Source organism: Puma concolor, chromosome D4 (genome assembly GCF_028749965.1).
Source record: "Puma concolor isolate L17-30 chromosome D4, mPumCon1.1.hap2, whole genome shotgun sequence".
Classification (NCBI taxonomy): Eukaryota; Metazoa; Chordata; class Mammalia; order Carnivora; family Felidae; genus Puma; species Puma concolor.
In genome coordinates, this window is record NC_141679.1 from 58,090,220 (window position 1) to 58,113,105 (window position 22,886).

Below are 22,886 nucleotides of genomic sequence, written 5' to 3' on the forward strand. Positions count from 1 at the left end.
GGTTCCTTCTGGACACTTTGAGGGGAGGGTTTCCTTTTTCAGGTTCTAGAAGCCAAACATTCCTTGGCTTGTGGCCCCTTCCTCATTATCACTCTAGCCTCATGCTTCCACCCTCACATCTCTTCTGCCATTGACCTTGCCTCCTTCTTATAAGAACCTTTGTGATTACATTGGGCCTACCCAGATAACCTAGGATACTCTCCCAATTTCAAAATCCTTACCTTAATCACAAAATTTCTTTTCCCGTGTGAGGCCATATTTCACAGGATGAGGGTGTGGACATCTTTGGTGGGGGGCATTATCTGCCTACCACAGATGTTATCAGGAAGGGGGTGGAAGTGACTGAAATAGAATGGCCGTGTGTGCGCACACACGCAGCAGTGCATGTGTCTGGGGGGCAGGGCAGGCTTAGCCTCTAGGCTTAAAATCATAGTGAGGCTTTTGGTCTTTAACCCTGCTCAAATAAATCTGTGTAGCTTTGCAGTTTTGCCTTCAGATTGTGTTGTCTGGCCCAGCCGCCTGCTGGAATAGGGCAGTGCCGCGGACAGCGGGCTCCTTTGCCCTGCGGGTAGTAGGGCCAGGATGTTCCCCCCAAGCCCTGTGGGGCCTCTCTGTTTCACACAGCCTCTTCATAACCCTCCTCAATGAGCCCGGTGCCCCCACCCCTTGGCTCCCTTTGAAAAGGAAGTCTTAGTGAAGAGCTTGGACTCAGGCCCTGTTCAGTCAGGGGGCCTTCCAACTCCATTGCTCCCCTCAGGCATCCTCTTAGCCTTTTCCACTTTGGAAAACTACCACCGTCGCCAACACCAAAGAAAGGTTTAAAGGGCCCTGTGACGCAGGTAACATCCATTTTATTGAGTTGGGACAGCAACTATCGCCCCGCTGGGGGGCAGAGCCAGCCCTCACAGGTTGTTGAGTTCCAGCAGGGTCTGGTCGAGAGTCTGGTGAATCTCCACGTTCTCCTCCTTGGCACTGGCCAAGGTCTCTGTGAGGGGAAGCAGCACGTGAGGAAGGGCAGGGAGACATGGGGGGAGATGGGGGATGAGACAAATAGACTTGGTGTGGGTTGGAGGCATAGGAAGACATAAGCACTTAGAGGTCTGAGGACCCGGTGCCAAGGGCAAATGGATGGACTGACCAAGACGGACGTGGACTCAAGGCTTCAGGGTCATGGGGGTGGGATGGGAAGGCTTGAGTCATGAACTAATTTACCCTCCTTCTTTAGAAGGTTTAAGAGTGTTAGAAATGGAAGGAAAGACAAAGACTGAACCAGAAAAGGAAGGACCAGACAGACAGATAGACTTGAGGCAGAAAACAGACCTGTAGGGAAAGCCCCATGTTGTTGGCATCCGACATTTTTCCAAACTTTACCCCAGCCAGACCTTTCACAACCTTCTTGCGCTTCCTCGGCACCCCCCCACCCACTTCCCTTCCAGTCATTCCCTTAAATCCCGGAACTGCAGCTGAATGCTTGGAGGTTAGTGACAGACCTGGGTCTGCCGAAGAGCATGTCTGTCAGAGGCACTAGAGGGCTCATGGTGACTGATGGGGTTATGCATGCCCACATGCAGCAGTGACATGGTGACAGACTGAGAGTGCCATGTGGAGGGGGTTCTGGCATGGGCCACAGTGTTTTGTGGGTGAGCTCAGCAGGGGAGGAGGGGGCACAAGATTGGGAGTGTCTGTAAGAGCCAGGGTTTCTGTGGGGATGATAGAAGTGCTCTCTGGAGGGCAGGAAGACAGCATGGAGACCAAGTTGAGTTTATTAAGCAGCAGAAAGAGGTAGAGGCTGGAGGGTGGAGTGAGTGGTTGGATAGAAGGATGAAGCAAGTGCCAGGGTGGGCGGCAGGTGTGGTGGGGCTTCTCCGAGGCTGCACCCAGCCTGGCTGTGCGATGCTGACAACTTTGTTCCTCCTGACTGCCCCCTCCCCACAAAGAGAGTGGAAAGGAGAGGAGAAAAGGGGCTGAGGGGGCAACACTGGCGTGGGGCTCAGAGGGAGGTGATGTCGTTGAGTGCGTTGTCCAGCTCCTCACTGATGGCCTTGTACTTCATCTTCTGTGCATAGACTTCGTCTGGGGGGGGGGGGATCATGGGGAGGGGGGCCAGGTGGGAGTGTGGGAAGAGGGAATGGAGGGAAAGAGGAAAGGAAGGAGAGAGGGTAATGGAAAGAGAACAAGAATCAGAGAGAGGTAGACAAAGATGGAGTGAGAGAAATAGGCTGGAGAACAAGCTGGACAGCCATCAGGGCTCCCTCCTCCCCTCTCTGTATCCCTGTCTCTCTTGTTTTTCTCTGTAGCCCAAACTGGTTCTTCCCCTTGGAGCTCCTACCTCCCCCAGGGACATGGGGGTACAGTGCTTTGAATAAGCAGGAATGCTTGATTCAGGGGGAGGGTGCTGGAGCCAGAAGGGTCTAAGGTCCTAAAGTTGGAGATAAAATTGAGGCTTGCCTGGAAGCCTGGAAGCATGAGAAGTGGGAATTATGAAGGTGAAACGGTTATTATAGAATAAAAAGAAAATACAGTTTAGGCACAACATTCTTGATACTAATGAGAAATAGTCACAGACTAGCAAATACCCAGATGTTCGTTTTCACTAAATCTAGCTTAAAACAGTATTTTCCATGAATGTCGTGAAAACCTAGATATTAAACCAAATCTCTCCATATTTAATAAAGAAGTCTCTATGACACAGCTCTATTATGTTGCACTTGACCAGCAGCATTGGCATTGCCGGGGAGCTTGTTAGATATACAAATTCTCCAGCCCAAAGTCAGCAACTACTTTGGATTAGGACCCAGGATGCTGTGTTTTAAAAATTCTCCGAGGTGTTTTCATGCACACTCATGTTTGAGGAGCACTGGAGTTGACACACTGCAATCAGGTACAACTCCTCAGATGGCGGGTCACACCCTGGGAGCTGGTGGAATCCCAGGTGATCCAACACTAATTTATCCGTGGCAAGTATTATGGGATGGGAAAATAAGGGACAGACTGATAGTCATGGGGAGTGTGACCTGCTTAAAAAGCTTTGGATACAGGGGAGTATCCCTTTTACCTTCCAGGTCATCAATGGTCTTCTCCAACTTTGCCACAGACCTCTCGGCAAACTCTGCTCGGGTCTCAGCCTGGGAGTTGAGGTAAGATGGGAGAATGACAAAGATTAGGCCTCCCAGATACTTTCACTTAAGTCAACCTCCTCTTCCATCCCTTTTTCCAAAGTCTCTGCCACAGGCTGTCTCTGGAGGGGATGGGGGACTTGAGGGGACAGTGGGGACTGGAAGGACTCTCACCTCTTTTACTTTATTATTATTTTCAAGTTTATTTATTTATTTTGAGACAGAGAGAGAGAGAGCATGTGTGCACTCGAGTGAGCAGGGGAGGGGCAGAGAGAGAGAGAGGGAGAGAGAAAATCCCAACCAGGCTCCACGTTGTCAGCATGGAGCCCGACACCAACTGCGAGATCGTGGCCTGAGCCAAAATCAAGAGTCGGATGCTCAACCGACTGAGTCACCAGGTGCCCTAAGACTCTCACCTCTTTTAGCTTCTCCTCCAGCAGTTTGATCTCCTCTTCATATTTATCTTCTTTGGTGGAATACTTTTAGGGACATATATACATGCCATTAGTAGATCGCCTCCACAAATCCTTCGCTCCACCGAGTCCACAGGCTGCTCCTGATCTTGTCTCCAGGGAACACCCAGCCCCTCCCTGCCTGGGCCCATCGCCTCCCTCCCCTGCAGGACCCCATCCTCACTGCCCCTCTACCCCCCTCTACCTTGTCCGCTTGGGCTTCCAGGGATTTCAAGTTGTTGGTAACAATTTTCAGCTCTTCCTCTAGGTCCCCACATTTACTGCAGGGGGTGTGTGGCAGGGGGAGGGTGTGAGGGCATAGTGTGGGAGACAGTGAAGACGGCACAGTTGGGGAAGGGGTGGAGGAGAGAAGAGAAGAGCAAAGTTGTGAGAGTGACAGTGAGCAGAACTTGAAGGCCCCAGGCTCTTCCCGACCCCCAGCAGGTGAGAGAACAGCCTGAGATCAGGGGAAAGGTGAGCTGAGAGAAGGCACCATTGCCCAGAAAGGTCCAGAGAGGTCACTACCTCCTCCTCTGAGGCCATCAGGGACTTGAGGGCCTGGTCCATGGTTCGGAGCTCCTCCTCCAGCTGCCTGGCTCGGCTGGGGGCAGCAGTTAGGGGTCAGAGGACAGGACCTGTCCCTATGGCCCCAAGCCTGGGAAACTGCCTCCCACTGTCCAGAGTGCCCCCCAGCCACGGGACCAGGCTGAGTTTCACTTGCCGCCCAGGGTACCCTTACCTCTCAGCCACCTCGGCTCTTTCTTCTGAGCGCTCCAGCTCTCCTTCCAGGATCACCAGCTTCCTGGCCACCTGGGGGACGAGGGAGAGAAGCAGCAGAGCCTGGGTGAGTTATGGGGAGTATCTGGGGTTTGGGGGGGAGAAGGAAGTGGGACAGGGCTGTCACCTCCTCATATTTGCGGTCTGAATCCTCGGCGATGTGCTTGGCCTCCTTCAGCTGCATCTCCTGCAGCTCCATCTTTTCCTCATCCTTCATGGCTCGGTTTTCAATGACCTTCATTCCTCTGAATGGCAGGGAGAGGGGCGGAAGTGGTGTCAAGACCAGCAGAGACGGGCTCCCAGACCCTCCCCGGCCCACCCCTTGGGAGGCCCCCTGCTCACCTCTCACTCTCATCAGCTGCCTTCTCAGCCTCCTCCAGCTTTTGTAGGGCTGTAGCCAGGCGCTCCTGTGCCCGGTCCAGCTCCTCCTCTACCAGCTGAATGCGGCGGTTCAGGGAGGCCACATCTGCCTCAGCCTGTGGGGTAAAGGCCAGAGGTCAGAGGGGGCTTTGTCTACCTTGAATGAGGATCAGAGAGGTTTCAGAGGATAGTAAGATTCTTGTTAGAAAGAATCTGTTTCCTGGCTCCCAGACTTTCCACCCGTTCTTCCCCCTAACCAGCTATCTTCCCCTAACCAGCTATCTTCGGCTAGGGTCTATTGAGGCCCAAAACATGCATTTCTTAACAGGCTCCACTCCCCTGCTTCAGGGCCTCTTCTAACACGGTGCATAATTAGTCTCCCAATGGTTATCTGCAGGTCTTTCTGTACCCACTGAAAGCAGTATAAGTGCTGGGACCAGGTCAGAGGAGCTGGGATTCCTCCACAGCAAAGCCTGGCCCAGGTAAGAGGGTGGGGACACATCAGGCCAACCAGACCTCACCATTGCTAAAAATAGCCAATCACAGAGTCAAGATCCCTGATGTCACTGGCTGCCAGTCAGTCTCCCAGTGAGGGGCTCAGGAAGCTAGCCAGGCCTCTATGGGACATCCATGCCTATAAGAAGGGGCTTCTTGCCAAAGGCTGTGTGAGTGACACATACTCATCCCCTGATCTGCAATACAGAGGCAAAACCAAGGAGGTTTTTTGGGGGATGGTCCATTGAAAATGATACCTTGAGAAAATGAGGTCAGAGCAAGAAGGGCCCCCAAAAAGAAAAATGAGAGAAGCAGTACAGTTTGGTGTTAAGAGCACGGGCTATGAGTCAGACCATTGTGAGCTACCCTCAGCCATTTAGCACTTGTATGACCTTGAGCAACTTACTTAGTTTCTCTAGGCCTCAGATGCCTCCTTTTTAACTTTATTTATTTATTTTGAGAGAGGGGTAGGGGCAGAGAGAGAGGGAGAGTGAATCCCAAGCTAGCTCTGCACTGTCAGCGCAGAGCCTGATGTGGGGTTAAAACTCACGAACCACAAGATCATGACCTGAGCCGAAATCAAGAGTGGGTTGCTCAATGGACTGAGCCATCCAGGTGCCCCTCCTCCTTTTTAAATCTGAGTTGACACAAGCAGTTCCTCCTCTGTAGGCTGTTCTGACATAATGACTCAATCAACAGGATCACGTGGGAGGTTTAGAAAACTAAACAGGCTCGCTAGCTCCAGGCTCAATCCACTGAAATGAGATCTCCAGGGCAGGAGCTTGGAAATCTTTAAAAAAAAAAAAAAATTTTTTTTTTTTTTAAGCTTCTAAGTGATTCTGATGATAAGCCAAGTTCAGGAAATAGTAAAATAATATGTAGAAAGCACTTGAGCACATTGCCTGCAGAGTCCACACTCCATAAATGTTAGGTTGTTCCTGTCTCTCCCTTAGAAACTTATCGTAGGGACCATGAGATCTAAGATTGGAAAGGAGAAAGGGCCAGTGTAGCGGAAGAAGTGAAAGAAGGAAGGGATGGGTGACAGTCCTGGGGGCAGAGTGGGTAGAAAACTGGTCCTGGGAGGTAACCTGCAGCAGGGGAAACACAGCACCATATATAGAAAGTAGTAGCTTGTCCTCCAGGTGCTGGAGGCCACCTAGAGTGACAAAGGCCCTCACGGGCAGGGGGCCAGATGACTCAGTGTGGAAGGATTCTGGGGACAGCACTGGGGGTTGGGAAGAATGACTCTGGGGGACATTAGGGGTCTACTCTAGAGAGAGATGAACTCTATAAAAGGAAAACTCTCTTCGTGATAGTGGAGTGACAAATGATTCTGAAGAGTCTGGGAAGTCCTGGGGTCCTCATCACAGGACTGATATTTGCCATTTTCTGCTTTTCAAGCTCTTTCCAGTTATGGATGCTGCTCTCCAACCACAGGACAGGCACTACTGTCCCCACTGGATAAATGTGAAGAGAGAAAGGAGAAACTGAGGCACCATGTAAGTGAAGTGCTGTGTTCAAGGTCATACATTAAGTTTGGACAGTGTTTGCTATCGGCTCCTGGCACTGCTTCCCTGCATCCCCAGCTCTGTCCCTGTCCTCCCCTCCCCTCCAGCCCCCACCCAGCTCCTTGGGTTTCCAGTCCTGCCTCCAGCTGCACCGGGCCTTAGTTATTTATAGAGCGTCAGATGCCCAGGGTTGTCTTTGCTAGCAGCTGCAGGTCAGTTCCCTCCCAAGTGCCAGGGCTGATGGAGAACCAAAACCAAGCCTAGAGGTCAGAGAAACCAACCTTGGGGCCGGGGGGCAGGGGGTGTGCATTGGGGAACATGGATAATGGTCAATATAAACAGTAATGTCATCTCGGATCTCAGATGTTCAGACATGCTTTTTCTAATCCTTCCATAACTCCAACCATAGGCTCATCTTAATCCTCGATAGAAGGCAAGTGGGGAAATTGAGGCAGAGAATGGTTCAAGTACCATATCCAAAGTCATATGGCCATTCTCCAACACCAAGGTGGGGGTTGAGAATGGCAGAAAGCAGAGAAGTCTAGTTAGTGGGTATGGGGTGGGCAGAGAAATTTGAGTGAACCGGACCTGCTAAGGTGGTTGCCTTGGCATTTGTAGCCCTGTCCCTCTGCCCTGTGGCCTGGCTTGGTCTCAAGGCTGACAGCTTAATGAGGGTAAATGAGGGGTCATTAGAACCTGAGCTGGGCTCCAGTGCACAGGAGGGCTGCTGGAGCCAGAGGTCAAAGCCAGGGAATTTCTAATGGCCCCCCGGGGGTGTAACTCAAGTCAGGCCCCATCTCTGGATTCCTCTCCCTCCTCCTGCCCAACAGTATCCACACCTACACCCCACACCCGCACATGGAGTTGCAGCCTCTTCTCCCATTTCCATCTAGAGGATTAATAAGATAGATGGTAAATTCTTGTACCACCCGCCCCCCAGGATGACTCACTGCTTGATCACTGTACATTCTAAGAACTGGAACCAAATGGAGTTACAAGGCTGTGTCCTCTAGGGGAAGTGGTAGGTGGTTTTGATTTACCCACTGCCTTAGATTGTTTGTGCAAGCTTGTCCTAGCCTGGGTTTCTGAGAGGAAACGATTTCTGTCCTGGTGCTGGGGATGTCTAGGTTCCCTCCTTCTTTCATCCCCAGGTCTGGGACCCCTCCCAGTGCACTCTCCCACCCTACCACAGGTCCACACTCACGTCGGTGGCCTTCTTCTCAGCCTGTTCCAGTTTCTCCTGGGCGTCCTTCACAGACTCAGAATACTTTTCCACCTCATCCTCTGTCCCCTTCAGCTTCTTCTGGAGGGCCTGCTGCTCCTCCTCCAGCTGGGAGAGAGAGGCCTTGGTTAGTCAGGCCAGGGACCCAGGAAGGAGGCAGGGGTGTGTGTGAGGGGGGGTACAAGAAGATATTTAGAGGCTGTCAGGGAGGAAGCAGGATAGCAGAGGAGGGACAGTGTAGTCAGGGCTGTTAAAGGGACCTGGTGAGGGTAGAGAGAAAGCTTCCAGCCCCGAGGAGCTGGGCACATCATTGATGTGCAGGGGGCAGGTGTGGAAACTGGGGGATTGCAGCTCCCCAGGTATGGTGGATGAGAGATTATGTGTGGCTCTGGCTAGGTCCCTGAGGGTACTATGAAGGTCTACCCTTCCCCCCACCCCACCCCCCCCCCCCCCCCCACTGGACACAAGAGCCTGGGACAGCAGGCCTCAGGCTGGGTGCACAGGGCCTACCCCTCCCTCGTTGGGGAGGAGGGGGTTGCACTGGGTCTGGTGCCCCCACCTGCTTGCAGCGGTCCTCAGCCTGCTTCTTGTCGGCCTCGGCCTGCTCGGCGCGGTCGATGGCATTCTCCTTGTCCAGCTTTAGCATCTGCATCTTCTTCTTGATCGCGTCCATGGCTGCGGTGGGGGGCGGGCCGACAGGCAGGCAGTGCGGACTGGACGAACTGGGCGCACGGGTGGCCGGCGAGGAGGACCAAGCGGGACTGGGATGTCCCAGCCGGGCGGGCGCCTAAAAGGCGGGGAGGGACCGGGCGGAGCCGGGGGCCGGGACCCTCCCCCACCGCGGCCCAAACCTTGTAGGGGCAGAAGCACACCCGGGTGAGGGGGGGCGCGGCCGCCCCCTGTGCCCACCCCCTCGGGACCGCCCCCCTCGAGGCCCCTCCCCCCGCCCCCAGCCGTCGGAAGGTAAAGCAGCTAAGACGGTCGGCTGGAAAAACCCCAGCCCTGCGGAGGGGAGGGGACCCTCGGGCTGGGGGCTCTGCTCTTACTCTGAGTGACAGCCCGACCCAGTGGCAGCTGCAACTGGGGCCCCTGGGGCTATTTCGGGGCGTGAGCTCACGGCAGCTGCGCGGGCGCCGGGTCCCGCGTGCCCCCCTCAGCTGCAGCAGCCGCTGCCCTTAATTTAGAAGTTTCCTGTAAATCCCCCTGGATTAAATGTCTCTTGGGAGGCGGGGCTCCTCCGTGGTTCGAGTACCTCAGTTTACCCTGAGTCCCAGACTCTGGGTCTGCGTTACCGACGTGGTAGTGACAACGGTGAGTTTCACCAGGGACTTGGGGAAACTGAGCCAGGAGGGGAGTCCAGAGCCCCGGTCCAGTGCGGAATGAGGCCCAGTTTGTTGCCCCCGAGGGCGGGCCTGACCTCTCTTCCCCTCGCTTCCGCGTCCAGCCCGAGCCGGTGGAGCCAGGGCCCCTCCTCTACCGTGACGGGGCGGCTAGGTACCCGGCTCCGCGCCCCGCCCGCCCTGCCCCCCAACGTGCCCCGCATATTTTCCCCGCGGCTCCAGCTGGACCCGGCGCGCTCCCCGCCCCCATCCCTAGGACGCGGCCCTCCGGCCCCCTCCTCTCGCCCTCCCCTCCGCCACCCCACCCCGCTTTCCTCTCTCAGTGGTGGCCCCGCGCGCCCTGCCTCTCCTCCCCTTCTCCCAGCGGACTCCCTCGTCTCCTCTGGCAGGCCAACTTTACGCCAAAATTTCTTTTCTGCCCTTTTTTGGGCTGTTTCCCCGTGGGGAGGCGGGGCCGGGCTGGGACGGGGAAGGCGGAGGGCGAGGGAGTTACTGAGTCCCCGGAGTCGGGGAGTCGGGGGTGAGATGCTTCCTCCCACCGAGGCCGCTAGAAGCTGCCCCGGGAGCAGCCGGGTCCTGGGGTCGGAAAGTGTGAGGTGCGGGGCGCAGGACTGTTTGTTTTCGTTTTTCCTCGGTGGGGGTGGGGGAGGGGGAAGGAAGTGGAGAGCCGGTACGGCGGAGGGGGAAGGGGTGACCAAGCGGAGGAAATTAGGAGGGAGCTCTATGCCTAGCTCCCCCGGGGCAGAGGGTGGGAGGCTTGGATTTGCTGGTGGGGGTGGGAACCGTGGGAACCGTGGGCCCCGGGCCAGGGCCGCGGGGGAGGGGGTGCGGAAATGTGTTTAGATTTGCCTAGCTGCCTGCCTGCTACGAGTGGAACAAATCTGACCTTCGCAGTGTTCCTTCCAACCATCTCCTTGTTCTCCCCAGACTCAAGGAAGACACCTCCACCCTCCCAGTAGCCAGTGCTAAACCCCAGGGAGTTACCAAGCGCTCCCCTGTTCCTCACTTCCCACTTCCACTTATTCCTGTGGATTCTACTTCCTACACATGAGGTTCCTCCAAGTCTCGGGGGGTTGCCTTGGGTAGCTCCTTATAGTACCTCCTTCCTCTGTCTGTTGGGGTCTCAGTCCTGGTTCCCCAATGCATATATTCATTCAGCTGAACCTCGACATTGTTACCAAAGTTGATGCGAGTAAGATCCTAAAATCCTCCAAAACCCCTCCCTATTCCCTCCCTCCTTTGAGGATGAAAATCCACATTTCTTAATATGGTATATAAGGTCCTTCGTTTTGGCCCTTGCCTACCTCTCTGCCTCATCTCTAATTCCCAACCGCACCCCCAACTCACAGACTTGTATACTTCATGCTGCATTCATACTGAACTACATGCAGGACCTGGAAATGATCATACTTTTCTTAAAACTTCCACCTTTTATGCATTCTGTTCCTTCTAAGATTCTCTTCCGTTGGCTGATTTTTGTGGCCTTAAAAACTCAGTTCAAATGATAGCTTTTCTGGGAACCCTTCCCTGGCCACTGCCCCTCTCATTCCCTCCACCTAATAGATGTGTGTTCTTGGTGTAGGCTCCTATAATTCCCCTCATAGTTCCTGTTATAATTGTTCTTGTACCTACCTGTGCGTCTCCTCCACTGGCTTGTGAGTCCTCTAGAACAGGGACCATCTTTTTCAATTCTGAATCCCCAATGCCTAGCATAGCATCAGGCATAAGAGTATGCACTTAATAAACATTTGCTGGGTATATTTTTTATGCACCAGGTTTCGTGTATATAAAACTGTTAATGCTGTGTGGATCTGAAGGGACTCATGGTCTAGTGCAGCAGTTCTTAAGCTTTTTTTTCTTTAAAACTTGGCCTTAGAACCCCTTACATTCTTTTTTTTTTTTTTTTTTAAGTTTATTTATTTATTTTGAGAGAGAGAGAGAGAGAGAATGCTGACACAGGGCTTGATCTCATGAACCGTGAGATCATGACCTGAGCCAAAATCAAGAGCCAAACACTTAACCAACTGAGCCACCCAGGTGCCCCAAAACCCTTATATTCTTAAAAATTAAGAATGGGTTTTGAAGATCCAAAAAGCTTTTGTTGAAGTGGATTATATCTATCAATACTTAACATAGTAAAATGGAAACAAAAATTTTAAATACTAATTCATTAAAAATAACAAGTAAACCCATTACAGATTAACCCTGTTAGCATACATTTTTTTTATTGAACTATAACTAATGTATGATGTTATATTAGTTTCAGGTGTACAACATATTGCTTCAACAACTATACATTACTCAACTCAAAGCTTGTCACAGTAACTATAGTCACCATCTGTCACCATATGTTATTACAATATTATTGACTATATTCCCTATGCTCTACTTTTCATTTCCATGACATTTATTTTATAACTGGAAGTTTGTATCTCTTAATATTATCCCTTTATCTATTTCATCTATCCCCTTCCACCTTCCCACTGGCAACCACCAGTTTGTTCTCTGTATTTAAGAGTCTATTGTTGTTTTTTGTTTGTTCATCTGTTTTTTAGATTCCACATATATGAGAAATCAAATGGTATTTATCTTCCTCTGACTTATTTCACTTAGCATAATACCCTCTGTCTAGGTCCATCCATGTTGTTGCAAATGGCAAGATCTCATTCCTTTTTTTTTTTTTTTTTTTAATGTTATTATTTATTTATTTATTTTTAATTTTTTTTAACGTTTATTTATTTTTGAGACAGAGAGAGACAGAGCATGAACAGGGGAGGGTCAGAGAGAGAGGGAGACACAGAATCTGAAACAGGCTCCAGGCTCTGAGCTGTCAGCACAGAGCCCGACATGGGGCTTGAACTCACAAACCGTGAGGTCATGACCTGAGCCGAAGTTGGAAGCTTAACCGACTGAGCCACCCAGGCGCCCCAATGTTATTATTTATTTTGAGAGTGAGAGCACATGTATGCACATGTGCTTTGGGGGGAGGCAGAAAGAAGAGAGAGAATCCCAAGTAGGCTCCATGTGTCAGTGCAGAGCCTGATGCAAAGCTCGGTCCCATGATCCTGGGATTATGACCTAAGCCAAAATCTAGAGTCAGATGCTTAACTGACTGAGCCACCCAAGATCTCATTCTTTTTTATGGCAGAGTATCACATCTTTATCTATTCATCTGTTGATAGATACTTAGGTTGCTTCCATATCTTGGCTGTTGTAAATAATGCTGCAGTAAACATAGGGTTCATACATCTTTTTGAAATAGAATCTTCATTTTCTTTGGGTAGTTATCCAGTAGTGGAATTATTGGGTCATATAGTTTTTCTATTTTTATTTTTTTCAGGAAACTCCATACTGTTTTCCATAGTATTTGCACCAATTTACATTCTCACCAACAGTACACAAGGGTCCCTTTTTCTCCATATCCTTGCCAACACTTGTTATTTTCTTACCTTTTTGATACTAGCCATTCTGACTGGTGTGGAGTGATATCTCATTGTGATTTTGATTTGCATTTCCCTAATGATTAATAATGTTGAGCATCTTTTCATGTGTCTGTTGGCCATCTGTATGTCTTCTTTGGAAAAAAATGTCTACTTAGGTCCTCTGCCCATTTTTTAATCAGACTGTATTTTTTTTGGTGTTGAGTTGTTTAAGTTCTTTATATATATTGGATATTAACCTCTTATCAGATATATCAGTTGCAAATATCCTCTGCCATTCATTAGGTTGCCTTTTGTTTGTTTATTTATTTATTTTGAGAGAGAGAGAGTGCACACACATGTGTGTAGGGGAGGGGCAGAGGGAGAGGGAGAGAGAGAATCTCAAGCAGGCTCTGTGCGGGCTCCATCTCACAACTATGAGATGTTGACCTGAGCCGAAATCAAGAGTCTGGTGCTCAACTGACCGAGGCACCCTTGTAGGTTGCCTTTTCCTTTGGTTGATGGTTTCCTTTGCTGTGCAAAATCTTTCTTTTTTTTTTTTTTAATGATAATTTTTAAAAAATTTTTTGTATTTTCTTTTAGAGAGAGAGCACGAGCCGGGAGAGGGGCAGAGGGAGAGAGAGACTCTTAAGCCTGCTGCGGGGCTTGATTCCACTACCCTGGAATCATGACCTGAGCTGAAATCCAAGTTGGAAGCTCAACCAACTGAGCCAGCCATGCACCCCAAAAGTTTTCTATTTGAACATAAAAATTTTTAATGAAAACTATTTTCACTTCCCTAAATTAGTGACAGGATGGCAGTTATTTTACATTTTTTATAAATCTCTTTAGTATCTGGCTTAATAGAGGATGTATGGATTCTCAAAATCTACTTGTGCTTTCTATTGATATGTGGTGGTTTATTTGAAGTACTGTATATGAAGAAAATCTAGCCTCACCCAGATACATAGCTGGAAAAGAGAGTAGCATATTTCTAGCCTTTTCAGGTAATCATGTGTATTCTTCTCCAATACTACCTTAAAACTGGACAAATGGTTGTTTCTTAAGGGTTATTTGCAATGTGTAATCTGAAACCACATCAATAACTTTTTTGTACTATGTTACATTAAAATCCATTGGTCTGTATTGTACTGTGGTTGGATCGTTTACCCAGGGAGAATGATGTAATATCATGCAGTGGTCATTTGGAAAATACTGATTCACTGAACTATGCAAATGTTCCGGATATTGACACATTTCATTATACATTATAAAAAGAAATCAAATTCCTTAATATGAGGATTGTTTTTAACAGAAGAGTCCCAAGTTTTAAGTTAGGGAAAGCTGTAAAGCTCATGGTAGCAGACCCAAGTTTTCCAGAATCCTTACTTGAAAGCTCAAATTGTATCATTCCTAGGCAACAAATACTGTTGGTTTTTCCCTGATATTATGGAGTCACTTTGTTCCTTTTTGAGAGAAGTTCTGCCTGACACCAAAGTCCACTAGCCCTGATTTGTCCGCCGGTTGTTTTCAAGTGTATGTGGTCTCCTGTGAGAAAAGCAGCTAGCTCAGCTCACAACTCAAACGATTGTGTAAGTGCTTTCCTCCAGACACCACCGTACTTTGGTGTGCAGCTTCCCGATTCATCACATGGAATATTGAGAAGACTTGTTACTCAGGGATTTACATGGAATAAAGTTAATAATTTTTTATTGTTTCATCAAAGACATTTATTTATTTATTTATTTTGAGAGAGAGAGAAAGAACAAGCTGGGGAGGGGCAGAGAGAGAGGGGGACAGAGGACCCAAAGCGGGCTGTGTGCTGAGAGCAGACAGCCTGATGTAGGGCTTAAACTCAGGAACTGAGAGATCATGACCTGAGCCAAAGTCAGATACCTAACCAACTGAGCCACCCAAGAGCCCCAAGGACATTCTTAAGTGAAGCTGGCATTTACCTCTTGAATTGCTAGTGCATGGTGGTGAAGAATCACAGTGACTGTTAGTGCGGTTTGGGCCAGGGCCTTGACGTGTGCTAAGGCAATGTTACCCACCATTATTTTTGCAGTGTCGGTACAAATGTTCGGTGCCGTGAAGGAGAAAAATGCCTTAGTATTATGAAAATAAACTTGAACTTGAGGATTTCTGAAAGGGTCTTGGGCACCCTTAGGTGGATCACATTTTAAGAACTGCTGGTCTAATGGGTATTTGAGCCTCTCCCCAGAAGGCTCCCTGCTGTACCACTAGTGAGAGGTATGTGACTGGTCACAGTTCCTGAGGACATGGCGGGGAAGTGGTGGAAGGAATAAGCAGCTGCCCTGGGCTTACAGCTGGAGGAGTTCAGACAGTCTGGACTACCACTCGTTGGGGAGGCTGTGGAAGGGATTTGATCTCTACGGTTCCCAAGTCACGATGCTAGGACATTGAATCTGGGGTTAGGGGGCCACAGTGATATGTACTGGAGTTGCCAGGTCTCTGCGTCAGAGGTGATAATGCATCTCTATTTTCCAGTGCTTAGCCTGGGCATGGCTTAGTAAATATTGAATGAATTAATCACAAGTGACAGGAGTGATGGTAGGAAGTTGGCACCTTCCATATGGGCTGCCCTGGGGAGGGCAAAGCAACTGCATCTACTTTAAACTTATTCTAATGCAGCGGGAATGGAAGATGTCACGGCTTCAAGGAGGTGAAAGGTGCCTAGAGTAGTAGTGGGTGGTGTTTGTGTTTTACTTGGAGGGGGAGGCAAGTAATTAACCTCCTGGGCAACAGGGCTGGTTAAAGAACCACGCATGAAAATAGCGACAGGCCTGAGGACTGCCATGTGGTCCATGCTGTGTGGGCAGAGGTGGTGAATGTGGACGGGAGGGGAAGCGACACCCACCTCCCTGACCACCTCCCTCTGCTTAACCTCAAAGACAGGCATGGCAGCTGGAACAGGGCTGCCAGTAGCAGGGAGCTGTGCCTGCTAACCAAGACACCCGGGTCAAGCTTTTTCAGTTTTTTTCTTCCAGCGCTGTTCTCGGCAGGAGTAACAGGCCCAGGAGGGCCCAGAAGTCCCCCAGCACATCAACAGTAGAACCTAGCCGGTGCAGCCTCAGGGGGTATTTTGCTTGTTAGGACCCTCAACCAAATCTGTGGCCATAGTTCTCTGAGGCTCAGACACTTGTATCTTTTTTTTTTTTTTTTTTTTTTTTATTTTTTTTTTTTAAAAATTTTTTTTTTTTCAACGTTTATTTATTTTTGGGACAGAGAGAGACAGAGCATGAACGGGGGAGGGGCAGAGAGAGAGGGAGACACAGAATCTGAAACAGGCTCCAGGCTCTGAGCCATCAGCCCAGAGCCTGACGCGGGGCTCGAACTCACGGACCGCGAGATCGTGACCTGGCTGAAGTCGGACACCTAACCGACTGCGCCACCCAGGCGCCCCTCAGACACTTGTATCTTATCAGCTTATTCTTTTTAGCAAAGCTGCTTTTGAAAATTTGAATTTGGCCAGGAATTGGATTTGTTCAAATACTCTGAACGGTTACGAAGATCGAGTGTCCCTGGTAGTCACAAAGAGCACTGGCAGCTGCTGTCCCAGCAGCAGGGTGATGCCACTTGGTGAGGCGTAGGCGCTGGCCAGTGAGATAGGGGACCACAGGAACAGGCCTTCTCAGCTTCCCAACCGTGGTGACTTTGGGGATCTGGGTGCAAGGAGGAGGAAGGGGCGGCGGGGCGGGGGGCAGATTGCCACAGTGTGCCCCCACTCCCATTTCTGAGCCAGATGAAGCTGGTGACAGAACTGAATCCCATTCTTTCCCCCACATTCTCTTTGTCTGAGGGGAATCTCCCATCTCCTCACAAGGCCAGGCAGAGGTCGCAGGCAGAATCACCTTTATTGGAGCATGACCTGTTTGGGGCTTGTAACCCTGCGGTCCCCACAGGTAGCTGGGGGTAGGGGTAGACAGTATCAAAAAAGGAGGAGCAGAGCCAAGGCTGTGGGGACTGGCTGGAAGCTGCTGGCAGGGTGGAGCGGGCGGGAGCCCTGGCAGGTTCAGACTGAGGTACAGCAGCGTTAATAATACTCTTGGAGCGTTAATACTCTAGGGAGGGGCAGGCACTTAGGGGGCCCTAGGGCATGAAGGCACTTGGAGTCAGGGAGGGGACAGGGGATGTGCAGCGGGACTGGGCAGGCCCAGGCCCAGGGTTTGGCAGGCACTTGGGGGAGTGCTGGGGTTGGGCAGGTCGGGCCCGACAGCCCAGAAGGCTTTGGTAGTGGCAGGCACAGTCTCTGGGCTGGGTCTGCATTAAATAGAAGCGGCTGCCCTAGTGCTCATCTCGAAGCTCTGAAGGCAGGAACTTGTACTGTTGCTGCCGAATCTGTGCCAGCTTCTTCCGCGCCTCTTCCAGCTCTCGTTCCTTCCGAAGCATCTCTTCCTGTGCGGCAATGATCTGAGGGATGGAGATAGGGGACTCAGTTCAGCAAGTATGTGCATTAGGGTACGGGGCCGTTGCGGCCGGCACAGGCAATGTGACTGCCTGGCCGGCAGTGTGCTTAAGGGTGTCCGGGGCAAAGCTCACCTGGGCAATGCCCCCAACCATCTTCTCCTTCACCACCACTGTCTCGTTCTCTTGGTCTTCAAAGGCTGCGGCCTTCTGTGCTGCCTTCACCAGGTTATCCGAGGCTCGCTTCACTGCATTGCCAGCAGCCTGGGCAGAAAAAGCAGTGTGAGGCTGGGAACTCAGCTGAGAGGGAGTCCCTCTACTCCCTCACAGAAAAGCACATCTTGGGGGAAAAGTTTAAAGCAGCACAGCCCAAGGTACAGCAGGATGGTCACGGTTCCTCACCTGAAGTCGTTTCATTGCCTCCGAGTCCTGGTCAGCCTTGACCTTGCAGGCCACAAGGAGCTGGGCTGTGGAGGCAGCTACCTGCTTGGCTGATGAGATGAGCTTCTCCTGGCTGGCGTGGCCTTGCACGGCTGCATTGGCCGCCTCACACAAATTGTTGGTGGCTGCGGCCACCATCCGGGCCTAAAGTGAGGAGGATTAGATTAACATATGCCTATTGCCCTGGTCCTTCCCCTCTAGTCTCCTAGCTGAGGGACCTAGTGGGTACTGCGCACTCACAGCAGAAATGAGGCCTTGGGACCACTGCCCATCATCCAGTGCATTGGCTGGAATGGCGCCCACCTGTGGAGGAAAGAGGAGAGCCTACTCAGACCTGTGCTCGCCGTAGGTGTGTAAATGCCTGGGATCCATTCGAGTGTGGACAGCAGAGCTGTCCCCATTCTTCTGGGTGTCCAAGGACTTACCTTCCCTTGGGCCACCAGTTCCCTCTGGGCAGCTGATGCAGCCTTTACCAGGGCACTGGTGGCTGCTGCAATGGACTTGGCAGCTTCCAATATCTGCTCCTCAAAGTTCAAGGACTCATCTGCCTCCTAAAATGAAGAGAAAGATTGTAGAGAGAGATGCAAAATGAAGGTAGGGACATTCTGCCATCGGGAGGGTAGGGAACAGGAGGCAGGAGGACTGACCTTGGGTTTGGCCCGAGGCTTCAGCTGCTCCAGCTTTTTGGCTGCAGCCTCAATGGCAGCTGCAGCTCCCAGGAGCTCATTCTCAGCGATGACTGTGGGGTCCTCTGGGTCCACCCATTCTGTTCCTGGTGTGACAAAGGGAGGAAGAAAAGGGCCAAGGCAGAGCAGGGATGTCAGGAGCACTGGGCAGCATGGTTAGTATCACTGGCCCCTGGCACCTGTGGGGACTGTGGGCAGCGGCCAACTCAGAGCAGCCCAACCAGGAAGCAGAGATCTCCCCATAACAAAGGTTTCCCTTCCCTCCCTGTCCCTGGTCACCTCTCACCCTTCATGGCCTCAGCAGCCTGGATGAGCTCAGTGACTGAACCCGCCACACGCTTTGAGTGTCCCGTCAATTGCTGCTTCAGTTCTGGGCTTGGCTTCTGCAGGGTCTGGGGGGGGGGGGGGGTTGGGGGCGGGCAGGGAGCAGAAAGCATCAGATCTGAGCTCCTACCAGAGGTAAGAAACAGGGCAGACCGTGACCCCCCACCCCATCCCTAGACCCCTCCACACCACAGCCCTCAAACACCATGCCCCCTGGGCAGGTGCACCCTGGGCATCACACTGTACACAGGGTGAAGACAGGGGCTATGTGTCACTCACCGGCTGACAAGGAGCAAGGAGAATGATGAAATGAGAAGAAAGAGACGATGAAGGTAGAGAAGGGGGAGGTTGGGTGGGAAGAGAAGAGATAAGAAAAACCAAGAGGAAGAGGTAAGTGGGAAAACCAAAGATGCTAAGAATGATGGGGCCCCAGTGGAAGGGAGACTTGGAAATCAGAACAGATTTGGGAAAGAGAAGGTGGAGTGGGAAGGAGATTTGAACAAAAGAATCGAGAGCTGGGACTGAGGCACACGGGAGGGGACTGTGTACTCAGGGAGGCCGGTGTGAGGAGCAGACAACACCTGCTTTCCTTACCAGCAGCACGTGGTCCAGCAGCTCCAGGTAGCCATTGGCACACTCCCGGCCATAGTGCAGGGCTCGAAGTCGCACATCAGGGGCCACTTCTGGGTGGTAAGCTGCTTCCTATCCCATACAGTTAGCTTTAGGATCCCAAAGAGTTCCAGGCCCAAGCCCCTGCAGTTTCGCCCCTCCCGTGTTTTGCCCCAAAGCTGCTGCGCCGTCCTCAGGCTTCTGCCTATCAGGGTTTTTACCTTGCAAGCCCGAAGCATATCTGCGATAGCACGCCGACTCAGATTAGCTGTGGCAATGACATCCTCCTGGCGACAGGAGTTGCCAGCGGCAACAGCCTTGGCTGTTGCCATAGTGATACCCTTGGTCATGCGAATGAAATCTTCTGGGGTAGAGGTCTTGGCAGGTGGCTCTGGAGAACAGAAGACCTGTTGCAGATAAGACAAAAAGAAAAATTGTACAGTGTGTGAGACCATAAGACAGCATAGCACTCTACTTGTATAATCTGGTTCATTCATCAAGGTGTTCAAGAACAGACATTCAATGAGTACGTAGGTCAGGTCCTTGGAGACATTCACACATCACAGCTGGGTTATTTGAGCTGGGTTTTTATTCCTCAACTACAGAGAAGCCTTGAGGGGGTGAGTGGCAGAGTGGGGGCAAGGGGCTGCATCTTAAAAGACATGATAACAGGAAGGCATTTTAGGTAAACGGGGGCATGAATAACCAGAATGTCAAGTGAGAGAGTACCAAAAAATGTTCTAGAATTACAGGGATGGTGAAGAAAAGGTTTTTGGGGCCTTGACTATCAGACCAAGGAACTTGGACTTTTACATAACATATAAAAATCAAAAATATTTTGATGTATGTGTTCATCCAGCAAATTATTAAAAATCGGCTAGTGGTAGATTCTGTGTGACGTGCTAGGAATGCAGTGGGGGAATAAAGGAGACAAAGTCCTTGTTCTCATGGAGTTTACCCTATAGTTTTGAACACAGACAATAAATAGGTAAACACACAGAAAAACTAGAGACTGAACTGGGCTGTGAAGGAAGTAAAGAGGATGCTGTGCTGAGAAACAAAAGTGAAGTCCTTTCTCCGGTAGATGGCCAGGGAAGCCTCTCTCGGAAGAGGCTTTTTTTTTTTTTTAAGATTTTACTTTATTTTTTAAAGTAATTTCTACACCCAATGTGGGGCTCAAATTCACAACCCTGAGATCAAGAGTCACATGCTCTATGGACTGAGCCAGCCAGGCAACCCAGAAGAGAGGACTTTAAGCTTCAGCCTGAAGGACTGGAAGGAGCCAGATGTTAAAAAAGCTGAAGCAAAGCAAGTGCAAGGGCCTGCAGCAGCAGGAGTGACAGTGCAGTGGCCTGGGGCTGGGGAAGGGCGAGGAGCAAGACCAATGAGACTAGGGAAGTTGGCAGGGGCCTGGGAAGTGGCGGCCAAGAGTGGATTTTACCAAAGATGGCAGGGCAGTCACTAAAGGGTTCTAAGCAAAGTGACACAATCTAATTTATATTTTCAAAAGTGTATTCGGCTACAGTGTACAGAGAATGCATCAGAGGGGTGAGTGTCGGGGCAGGGAGAACAGATGGAGGCTAGCGCACAAATACACAGAAGCATGGAAGGACTGGGGATGATCTGGAGGTGGTAGTGATGGAGAAGAGAGAACATGAGATCCGCGTGGAGGGAGCACTGACAGGTCTTGCTGATGCGCTCAGATGTGGGAACGAGAGAACAACATTACAGCTGCGTTCCTGGCTTTAGAGGCTGAGTTATTAAAAGGTGCCACTTAACCAAGATAGGAAAGATAAGTGAAAGATAAGGTTTGGGAGGCAGAAAATTAAGAATTTCAGTTAACTTTCCTCTCCAAGGAGAGGGTCAGAAAGGTGAATTCGGAAATGAGAAAGAGGAGAAGGAGACGAGAGTGACAAGAGATTGAAGGGAGAGGGGAGGATGAGGCAGAAAACTAACACAGCAATCAAAGTGGAGGAGAGTGGATGAAGATCCCAACCAGGGTGCTGACGGGGCAGAGAGAGGAGGGGTGAAAGAAGAGAAGGGAGGGTGGTTGGGAGGACTTGCAGTGGCCGGGATTTGGTGAAGAAGACAGGGAAGTCACAGGTGATGGAGGCTGCTACCATGGGAAGAGGAAGTCGCTTGGGGGCCAGAAGCTGGGTGGCATGGCCTCTTGGTGGTGATGTCAGACAGGCAGTTGAGAACAACTAAACTCAGAGGTGAAGTCAGCTTGCCAGAGAACGATCGTGAAAGTGGTTAAACTTGCCAAAGAAGAGGACAGGGAAATCAGGCGATTTGCACCATTTTGGGCCGGCCTCCACGTTTACTAGGTTGAAGGTGGTTTGATGATGACTACAGAAGAGATGCTGGAGAAGCAAGAGCAAAGCCAGTGTCAGGAGGGCCAAAGGAAGAAAGATTCCAGAGAGGCTTGTTAACAAACTCAAATGTTTTGGAAATGTTTGAAGAAGATGAAGGCCAAGAAGAGGGCACTGAATGTGGCAGCTAAGGGGCACTGGTGACTGGGGAAAGTGGGAGGGTGAGGGAAGGCAGTTGTGAAATGCTGAGGACTAAGTAGGTGGGGGAGGGAAAGACACCAGTGCAGCTCACTTAGGAAGTCTGGCAGTGAGCGCGGACAATGAGTGCGACTCTTTACATTTCTGTCCGTGAATATATGTGAAATACAGATTCACAATCTGTCTCGATCCCTCTCTAACCCAAGTCCCCAGTGCTCCAGACCCTTGCTCACCGCCAGCTCCTGCCGTATGTGTTCTGTGGTTGCCTCCAGGGCTCGTGTGCCTTTGGTGGCTTCATCTTCCACGGCTTTCACAGTCTTGAGCAATGATGTCACATTGGTTACCATCACCTGGGGGCATCAGAGGAGGTGGAGAGGAGGGCGTTTTAAGGAACAGGAGAAAGTGCACCGATTGGCCCCTCATTCCCTCTCTCATTCCCTCCAACCTTGGCAGAGTTCTTGAGCTGCCACACAGCAGGGTCATCCCCAACTTTGCCAGCTGCAGCCTTTGTTGCGCTGATGAGGTCTCCCAGGGCTTTGGCCACATCTTTCACTGCGTTGATCAGCACTACCTGCGTGGGAGAGCAGAGGCTCTGGTCTGTGGGAGGGAAAGGGGGAACAGGCAGTGTTTCTGGCCAGAATTAGGGGTGTCAAATGGATACCTGTGTCTCAGGGTCCTCAGCTCCCAGGCTGGCTGCGCCCAGCTTGACCACATCAGCAAGGCGGGTGATGGTGGCCACGGAGGACTGGGCAGCCTGTGCTAACTTCTCCTGGCTCCCAGCTGCATTCTGCACCAGGACCTTGGTGTCTTCCACCAGCACCTTTGCAGTCTTCAGAATGCCTTCCCTGAGGGAGGGCCCAGCCCAGTCAGCCCTTCTCAGTCCTCCTCCAACCCCTCCAGCCTCTTCTGCTCCCCCCGACTCCCCCGCTTGCCTCTGTGAGGCCCAGTTCCCTCCTCACCGGTGGTCTGCGAAAGTTTCAGCACCCTCGCGATTGAGGGTACCGGCGGTAGCGAACATGATGGTGGTGTCGAGGTCGGCGATGATGCCGGACACAGCACTGGCTGCTGTGATGCAGGCCTGGGTGCCACGGTTCCCGGCCTGGAGTGCAGCCAGCACATGGGAGACCTGGGGGAGGAAAGTCACATGGAGACTCTGGTCAGTGCCTCGTGGAAGGGAAAGGTCACTGGTGCCTGGGAAAAGG

General features: G+C 51.1%; 2 protein-coding genes and 1 long non-coding RNA gene across 10 annotated transcripts in view; 1 reads left to right on the top strand and 2 right to left on the bottom strand.

Annotated features, from left to right (window-relative positions):
• Positions 1 to 831: 831 nt before the first annotated feature.
• TPM2 (tropomyosin 2) lies at positions 832 to 8,762 on the bottom strand. 4 transcript variants are annotated; one of them, XM_086683492.1, is made up of 9 exons: positions 8,490 to 8,762; positions 7,913 to 8,038; positions 4,688 to 4,821; positions 4,473 to 4,590; positions 4,308 to 4,378; positions 4,094 to 4,169; positions 3,533 to 3,595; positions 3,056 to 3,125; positions 832 to 985 (listed from the first exon to the last, which is right to left on the bottom strand). In XM_086683492.1, exons 1-9 carry the CDS (start codon positions 8,601 to 8,603, stop codon positions 903 to 905), a joined length of 855 nt encoding a protein of 284 aa, XP_086539618.1. In that variant the 5' UTR covers positions 8,604 to 8,762; the 3' UTR covers positions 832 to 902. The 4 variants fall into 4 exon arrangements, with proteins under 4 accessions (XP_086539618.1, XP_086539616.1, XP_086539617.1 ...); XM_086683490.1 differs by lacking the exon at positions 4,094 to 4,169 and adding an exon at positions 3,774 to 3,849 and having other exon boundaries at positions 8,490 to 8,757; XM_086683491.1 differs by lacking the exon at positions 832 to 985 and adding an exon at positions 1,746 to 2,073 and having other exon boundaries at positions 8,490 to 8,758.
• On the top strand, positions 4,323 to 16,928 carry LOC147574902 (uncharacterized). Of its 2 annotated transcripts, XR_015242827.1 has the most exons (4): positions 4,323 to 4,412; positions 5,103 to 5,187; positions 6,602 to 6,699; positions 14,107 to 16,928. It is a non-coding gene; the product is annotated as an uncharacterized LOC147574902 (long non-coding RNA). The 2 variants fall into 2 exon arrangements; XR_015242826.1 differs by lacking the exon at positions 4,323 to 4,412 and having other exon boundaries at positions 4,820 to 5,187.
• The window catches only part of TLN1 (talin 1), a 31,682-nt gene continuing 25,341 nt past the window's right edge, over positions 16,546 to 22,886 (bottom strand). For all 4 annotated transcript variants that reach the window (XM_086683467.1, XM_086683468.1, XM_086683464.1 and 1 more), the window contains 13 exons: positions 22,644 to 22,810; positions 22,346 to 22,529; positions 22,130 to 22,255; positions 21,918 to 22,034; positions 19,396 to 19,581; positions 19,160 to 19,267; positions 18,528 to 18,633; positions 18,203 to 18,327; positions 17,981 to 18,106; positions 17,796 to 17,858; positions 17,517 to 17,699; positions 17,250 to 17,378; positions 16,546 to 17,120 (listed from right to left, as the gene is read on the bottom strand). In XM_086683467.1, coding sequence (XP_086539593.1) covers positions 16,995 to 17,120; positions 17,250 to 17,378; positions 17,517 to 17,699; positions 17,796 to 17,858; positions 17,981 to 18,106; positions 18,203 to 18,327; positions 18,528 to 18,633; positions 19,160 to 19,267; positions 19,396 to 19,581; positions 21,918 to 22,034; positions 22,130 to 22,255; positions 22,346 to 22,529; positions 22,644 to 22,810 — 1,746 coding nt within the window. In that variant the 3' untranslated portion in view covers positions 16,546 to 16,994. The remainder of the gene's footprint in view (positions 17,121 to 17,249; positions 17,379 to 17,516; positions 17,700 to 17,795; positions 17,859 to 17,980; positions 18,107 to 18,202; positions 18,328 to 18,527; positions 18,634 to 19,159; positions 19,268 to 19,395; positions 19,582 to 21,917; positions 22,035 to 22,129; positions 22,256 to 22,345; positions 22,530 to 22,643; positions 22,811 to 22,886) is intronic.

Bases quoted from the DNA above. Each gene is read 5' to 3' on its own strand.
- TPM2 (XM_086683492.1), bottom strand. From the start codon at position 8,603: ATGGACGCGATCAAGAAGAAGATGCAGATGCTAAAGCTGGACAAGGAG. The intron at 4,591-4,687 runs GTGAGCAGGGGG...CCTGCCATTCAG, and splicing joins GCAGCTGATGAGAGTGAGAG to AGGAATGAAGGTCATTGAAA. The intron at 4,379-4,472 runs GTGACAGCCCTG...CTCGTCCCCCAG, and splicing joins CAGACCGCAAATATGAGGAG to GTGGCCAGGAAGCTGGTGAT.